At 37.2% G+C, this 7,699-nt stretch overlaps 1 protein-coding gene and 1 non-coding gene across 2 annotated transcripts; one reads left to right on the forward strand and one right to left on the reverse strand.

The window, feature by feature from the left end:
* Nucleotides 1–604: 604 nt before the first annotated feature.
* On the reverse strand, nt 605–1,348 carry LOC131148187 (uncharacterized). Its single transcript, XM_058097915.1, has 2 exons — nt 934–1,348; nt 605–696 (listed from the first exon to the last, which is right to left on the reverse strand). The coding sequence occupies exons 1-2, from the start codon at nt 1,346–1,348 to the stop codon at nt 605–607; spliced, it is 507 nt and encodes a 168-aa protein (XP_057953898.1).
* Nucleotides 759–865, forward strand: LOC131149946 (small nucleolar RNA R71). Its single transcript, XR_009135337.1, has one exon. It is a non-coding gene; the product is annotated as a small nucleolar RNA R71 (small nucleolar RNA).
* Nucleotides 1,349–7,699: the final 6,351 nt, after the last annotated feature.

Genomic DNA, 7,699 nt, shown 5'->3' on the forward strand with positions numbered 1-7,699 from the left:
AATTTCTCTTCCACTCCTAAGTGTGATGGCCTTACATTGTTCCTTTGGATTCACTTCTATGTTGCTAGGAAAAGTTCCTCTTTGTTGGGCATTTATGGTCATGGCCAGTTGCCTAATTTGCATTTCAAGATTCTTTATAGTGGCTCCCATATTGCTGCAATGAATCTCAATGTTATCCAACAGTGAATCAATCTTTTTAAACCTTGCTTTTGTCTCCTCAACAAATGATACCATGGCTTCCTCAAGTGACATCTTCTTCTCGCTTTGTTGACTATCAAGTCTTGGAGGAGGTTGCAACACATTCCTTGCATTTCCATAAGACAAATTCGTATGATTTTCGAAGCCTTGGATGGTAATATTGTGGCATAGGATTACCCTGATAGTTGTAGTTCCGATTTTTTATGTATTGAACCTATTTTTGACTCGCTTCATCGCTCAGATCTGTCTTACTTGTAGTTGCCACATATTCTGCATTTTGTGGTATCCTCTAGTTTGTCAAAGCTTAAATCTAATGGGATAAAGAAGCAACTTGAGTTGAAAGGGTAGCAAACGGCTCCAATTCATGAATCCCAGCAACTTTCTTAGCCATAGTTCTTTCGGTTGGTCATTGATAGTTATTTGAGGCCATTTCTTCCAAAAGAGAAGTAGCACCCTCAAGTGTCTTTGACATCAAATTTCTCACAGATGCAGCATCAACTAAAGTCCAAGTTTGCCCATTTAACCCATTATAGAACATCTGAATTTGCAACCAATCCAGCAATCCATGTTAAGGGCAGTGTTGAATCAAATGTTTATACCTTTCTTATGCTTCATAGAGTGATTCAAAATCATTTTTCTTAAATTGACCAATCTCACTCCTGAGTTGGGTTGTTTTTGCAGGTGGAAAGAATTTAGCGAGAAACTTTTTTGCCATGTCCTATCAACTTGTGATACTTTCCGGTTGTAGAGATTGTAGCCAATCTCTTTCCTTGTCCTTCAAAGAAAAAGGGAACAATATCAGTCTAATGGTGTCTTCAGTAACACCATTGATCTTTACAGTGTCACAAATCACTAGAAACATTGCCAAATGAATATTGGGATCATCAAGTGGAGATCCGCTAAATTGGGCTTGTTGCACCATGCTGATCAAGGCGGGTTTGAGCTCAAAATTTTTGGCATCAATGGTCTGCCATCTTATACCTGAGTAGTTGACATTCACAACTAGCCGTACATAATCCTTCAAGGCGCGTGGTTGCGCATTCTGTTGTCCATTCTCTTTGGCTAGTACCTTCTTCTTTCTTAGTGCTCTGAGAGTTCTTTCAATCTCTAGATCAAAAGGAGTAATGTCACAAGTTCTAACATGGCGCATCCAACATAAAAAACACACATGAAATAAAAATAAAAATTAAATTAAATTAAAAAAAATTCTAAATTAAAACCAAGATTACTTTGTATTGATATTGGTAAAACTAAGAAAAACTCAGTCTTCGGCAATGACGCCAAAAACTTGATCGGTGCAAAATAGCAAGTGCACAGTATCGTAGTTTTATAATAAAGTGATAAGAAGAGTATCGTCCTTAGGGATTGGTGACTTACTTTTTCCAAGTACCAAAATTATACTAATTCTGACTTTATTTAGAAAATAAATTTAGATTTTTGTAAGTGCAAAAATTGAAATAAACTCAATTTAAAGAAAATATTCAAAGGAGAATGAAATTGTTTGTTCAAGTATCAAACTAGTGAGAAAGAAAAATTCTAGGAAATCTATTTCACTTAGTTTCTCACTATGCTTTATTGGTGTATATGTGTGCAATGCCCACCTCCCATGAGTTAATTGGCACACTTACCTGATGTATGGTTTAGATGAGGTCGAAACGGTAAACCGCAATGGTACTATGAAGACGGTATGGCCTATCTAGTGTGAACGGTGGGCACGGTATGTCAAAGACAGCCACTAATGTCAAAGATGGACAATAATGTCAAAGTCAGCCACTAATGTCAAAGACGACCACTAATGTCAAAGTCGGCCACTAATGCCAAAGTTGGCCATGGCAGGTGAGCTACCACCACCTACCATGGTAGGTAAGCCAGTCATGTGCTTCTTCCACAGACTAGAGGCTATAAATAAGACCCCCTGTCGAAGCAACATACACAGAACAACTGCAAGATTGTGTCCTCTTTTGTTTTTTTATTTGTTGTCCTTTCGCCATTGAAGCTCATTTAGTGAGTGCATGGTTGGACAGATTGTTGTAATTTGATTTGTTGGAAGTCCCAACCCAGAGTATATAGTCTAGAGGAGGGGGGGGTGAATAGACTCTTTTCGCGGAATACGTATTTTTCTACAAAATAAAAATCTTGGAAAGATAGAAGAAATTATATCGCAATATAAATATAAATCATGCACAAGATATAAAATAAGAGTGAAAGGGAGAGAAAGAACAACACCGGTATTTTTACGTGGTTCGGCACCAAGCCTACGTCCATGCCTTAGCACCAAGCCAAGGATTCCACAATCCACTAAAGATACTCCTTCATTGGCGGAGAAGCCTTACAACTCAAGAACAAATCCCTACACTTGGGAACAAACCCCTACCGTGCTCACCAAGAGCCTTCGCTTCAGTTCACAAAGAACCTTACAAGAGATTGGAAATACAATTTAATGCTCCTTAAATGAGCCAATATGAAAAAGAACCAAATCCTTACTCTATTCTCTCAAGGAATGAATCTTACAAGATAAGTGAGCAAGAGAGGATTGAGCACTTGTGAAGAATAACTAAAATGCAAAGTGCAAAGTGCTTAGGTTTTGGATAAAATGATATTTTTCACAAATATGATCAACAATGCTCAAAACCATGTTAATACAAGTCTAATAGCTTGTATTTATAGTCCAAGAACCTTAGGATCCATTAACTAGCCATTGCGGGGAAGAAAAAATATTTTATTTGGCAAACTAGCCGTTTTCTGCCCGTTGGAGCGCTTCTGCCCATTGAATTCGTTGACGAAATTCAGAGGTCCCTGAATCAGAAAAAGTCACCAAAATGAAAGTTGTGGAATTTTGTCTTAGCTTTCCAGGAACACCAAGATCGTTCCATTTTTACTTTTTTAGAAAAAGTTATTCCCAAAATACAGGAAGGTATTCAGGACTCAATACTGCACTACGACAGTGACGATTACTTTGTTTTTCCTTGTCAAAAAGTGTTTTAATGACTCAAAACATTCTTGAACAAAAGTATATGAAACATATTAAGTCTAATGAAGATTAAAACTTGTCCAAATGAGTTTCCTTTTGAATATAAGATATTTTAACTAATAAAACACTTTTGAAAACCCATTTTGATATCTTATATGCTTAGTATGTCCTTTTGTAAATATACTTGACTTTCTTCGAACCTTTAGGACATTAAACTTGTTTTAACATAATTGGGACTAAGTATAAAAATGTTCTTAAAACTAGGATGTTAAAAACTTGTCCCTTTGAAAACATATTTGAGTTTTAGGATTCATTTGACAAACTCTTGTTTTAACTTAGAAAGCCATGAAAGGTGAGTTTGTGTTTATGTCTTTAGTGCAATCCTATAAACTCATGTGTCCTAGTATGCTTATGCAATGACTCAACTCTTACTCAAAAATCATGCAAGATACACATCGTAAGAGTTATAATACGCACTCACTCACACAACCCTTATTACAATTAATTTATACACTTAAGCTTTCTTTGGTTGTGCTTGGGTCATTCCGAGTACGTGTTTATTTGATCTTTCCTTCTTGATGTCTACTTGGCCTGATCTTTGCCTTCGATCCAATAATTCATGTATGAGTACCTCTACTAAACATTATCTGCAAAGATAGGAAAACACTAGGAACAACATATAGGTTAATATCATCAAAACACATTAAACAATGATGGTGTAGCCACTAAGGCTAACATTCTTCCCCTTTTTGATGATGTCTAACCTATTATTAATTTAATTAATCTTTGCATTTATATTGATACTAATCATGGCTTGATATGCGAAGATAAGCTTACCTAAAACCACTAATGGGTTGTTATCATCAAAACAATGCAATTAAGCTTATGTAACCTCTAAGGCAAACACGATTTTTGTAACATAACTTTGTGTTATCTCTTCAATTGTTTCTTCAAAACAGATCTTGGTGTTGTTATTCTATATGGTATCAGAGTTGAAGGCTACTAAGAAGAAACAACTATAATTGTTGAGATGTTGCAATGGTAGGAACTTCATCTTTAGCTACTTCATCTCCACCCGCACTTCGGATACGTCCACCAACATTCACAGAAGGAAAGCTAGATGACACGAACTACACTTTGTGGAAGTTCAAGATGAGTGCTATTCTAGATTCATATGAACTACTTGATACAACTCAAGGTATTGATCCAAAACCGATTGTCATGCCCGATCCCACCAATCCTTAGGTTATCATCCCTCCAGATGTTGCCCTCATCAAAGCATAGAATAGGTGGAATGCAGATGCACTTTGTGCTATTGTCACAAGTTTATCTAATTCTGTACTTACGTTGATCCAATATACATCCAAGGCTACAGATGCTTGTAATGGTCTAAAGAATCAATATGAAACAAGGAACCAACCACACATTTAGAACTTGGAGAATCAACTTGCTGTAGAAAAGCTATATGACGGAGAATTGATAGAAGTATTCATCACCAGAATCAAAAATACGTATGATCCGATGGTCATAGCAAAGACCAGTGATGAGTTAGCTCGAAGATGTATTCAAGTGTTGCCATTAAAATATGACAGTCTTATAACTGCTCTTAACACGCAAATTAGAACTCCTGCACTAACCTTTGATCAATTCTTTGCTTTACTGCTAGAGGAGGAGATAAGGCTGAGAACCAGAGAAAAAGAAAGCAGTAGTGCTTTCACCACGCAGATCAAAGGCAAGGACAATAATGTTGAAAAGAAGAAGGGAAAGAATAAGAAGATATTTTCTGGTACATGCTACTATTGCAACAAAAAGGGACATGCAGCCAGGATTGCAGAAAATGTATCTACGATGAAAAGAATGGCACGTTGAAGCCTATGTGGAATGTTAGGTAGGTAGCAAATTTCGCTTAACCAGAATTAGATCTTTTCATGGTTATAGAAGAATTGTGCTTAACTACTCAAATAGTACCAGGAGATTACTCATGGGTACTTGACAGTGGAGCTTCCTAACACATGACCAGAAAAAAGAACTGGTATGGTTCCCTTAAGCCTTTACATGAACCTATGAATGTGATTTTCAAAAATAATACAAAGTGTCCAGTAGAGGGAACTAGATCCATTTCCTTAAAAACAACGAGTGGCCAAGGTAAAACTCTTTCAGATGTCCTTTGTGTTCCTCAAATTAAGAGGGATCTTTTATCTATAGCTGCTATCATTGATCGTGACTATGAAGTACAATTTATATAAAAAAAAAAAGTCGCGATCATTGATAGCAATGGCAGCATTGCAGGTGAAGGTATTCGAAAGAATAACCTATATGGGTTTGTGGAACTTGCCGCAACAACTAGAGATCCAACAAGCAAACTTTGGCATAAAAGGTTTGGACACATCTCTTATGCAGTTTTGAAGGAGATGCAGAGAAAGGAAATGGTGGTTGATCTGCCTGTAGTAGTTGATACTGTAGAGCCTTGTGAAGCTTGCATATTGGGCAAGCAACATTGTATGTCATTTCCACAAGAGAGCAGCAACAAATCAAAGCTTCCTTTAAAGCTAGTACATGAGAATCTCTATGGTAAAATGACCACTCCTGCACTAGGAGGATCTTTCTATTTTGTGTTGTTAGTCAACAATTATAGTAAAAAGATGTGGGTGTACTTTCTTCATAATAAGGTTGAGGTTTTTGTAAAATTTAAAGTGTGGCATAAACATTTTGAAAATGAGACAGGTTTGCAGTTAAAGAAACTTCTAAAAAATTGAGGAGGTAAGTTCACATTAGGGGAATTCAATAATTATTGCAGTGCATTTGGCATCAAGCGCCAATTATCGGCACCTAAAACTCCACAACATAATGGTGTTGTGGAATGGTGAAATCACATTATGATGGAGATAGTTAGAGCAATGATCAAGGCACAAGACTTTCCAAAATCGTTTTGGGCATAAGTTGTTAATACAGTTGTATATATCCTTAACTGATGCTTTACTAAACCTTTGGGGAACAAAACACCTCATGAGACTTACTCTGGTAAGAAACCCTTTGTTTCTCCTCTTAGAGCATTTGGTTGCAGATGTTTTGTGCATGTTCCAAATGATAGTCGAAGGAAGTTAGATGACAAGAGTTGCAAGTGCATCTTCTTAAGTTACAATACAGAATCGAAGGCGTATTGTCTATATGATGTAGAGGCAAAGAATATCGTCACAAGATGAGATTTGGTATTTGATGAAGGACCACACTCAGTGGGAGATGGAGATCAGCCCATTTTATCATCAACCGATGAAGTAACCCACCGTGTGCCTCACTTAGAGCAGCAGATTGAGGTGAATGATGAAAAATTCAAAACCAGCTTGTTGTACTAGTAGCACCTATTCAGAAGCCACACCCCAAGGGGGTACAACAACTCTTTGATGAAGGCAATACAGAATTTGTAAATCAAAGTTCACAACCTGATGGACCTTGAAGGTCGAAGAGAATAAAGGAACAACATCAATCAGCAGAACACTTGGTAAATGTGGACTTAATGGTTGATATAATCAGTACAATTAAGGAACTAAGTGGCTTAGATGAAGCGCTAACTGATCCGAAGTGGAGAATGGCTATGGAAGCTGAATATGAAAGTATCATGAAAAATGATGCTTGGGAGATTGTGGATCGTCCCCCTCATAGGAAGGTAATCGGTACGAAGTGGATATAGAAGGTAAAATATAAAGCTGATGGTACTTTAGAGAAGTACAAAGCTTGCCTTGTAGCATAAGGATTTTCTCAGGTGGAAGGTTTTGATGTTACTGAAACCTTTGCACCAACAGCCCGTGTGGAAACAATCTATCTGGTTTTGGCTACTCTGCACACAGAAGCTGAGTGCTATTGCAAATGGACGTGAAGTATGCATTCCTCAATGGTCATCTTAAAGAGGAGGTTTATTTGATGGAATCACCAAGATTTGAATTGCCTAATTCAGACAACAAAGTGTGCAGGTTGAAGAAAGCCTTGTATGGGCTAAAACAAGCCCCTAAAGCTTGATACGAGAGGATTGATTCTTTCTTTACCAATTATGGATTTTGTAGAAGTACCTCTGATACAAATTTATATATACTGAAGGAGAATGGGAAGCATGTAATAATTGTAACATATGTGGATTATCTTGTGCTTACAGGTGACCACGAGGAGAAGATCAACAACATCTGTGAAGGCCTATGCTTAAAATTCGAGATGACAGACTTGGGGCTACTCCACTTCTTCTTAGGCATTGAAGTGGGGCAGTATCTAGGAGAAATCTTTATTTCTCAGCAATGATATGCTCAAGAGTTATCGAAGGCATTTGGAATGACAAAATGCACTTCAATGGTTACTCCAATGGAAGTAAACATTAAGCTCACCATTGAAGATCCCTCTCCACATTTTGATACAAAGAGGTACAGAAGCCTAATTGGGAGTTTGGTGTACCTGTGCAACACAAGGCTCGATATCAGTTTTGTAGTTGGTATTTCGAGTAGATTTGCAAATAAGCCATGAGAAATTCACTAGAAGGATGGAATG

This window comes from Malania oleifera, chromosome 2 (genome assembly GCF_029873635.1).
Source record: "Malania oleifera isolate guangnan ecotype guangnan chromosome 2, ASM2987363v1, whole genome shotgun sequence".
In the NCBI taxonomy this organism is placed as follows: domain Eukaryota; kingdom Viridiplantae; phylum Streptophyta; class Magnoliopsida; order Santalales; family Ximeniaceae; genus Malania; species Malania oleifera.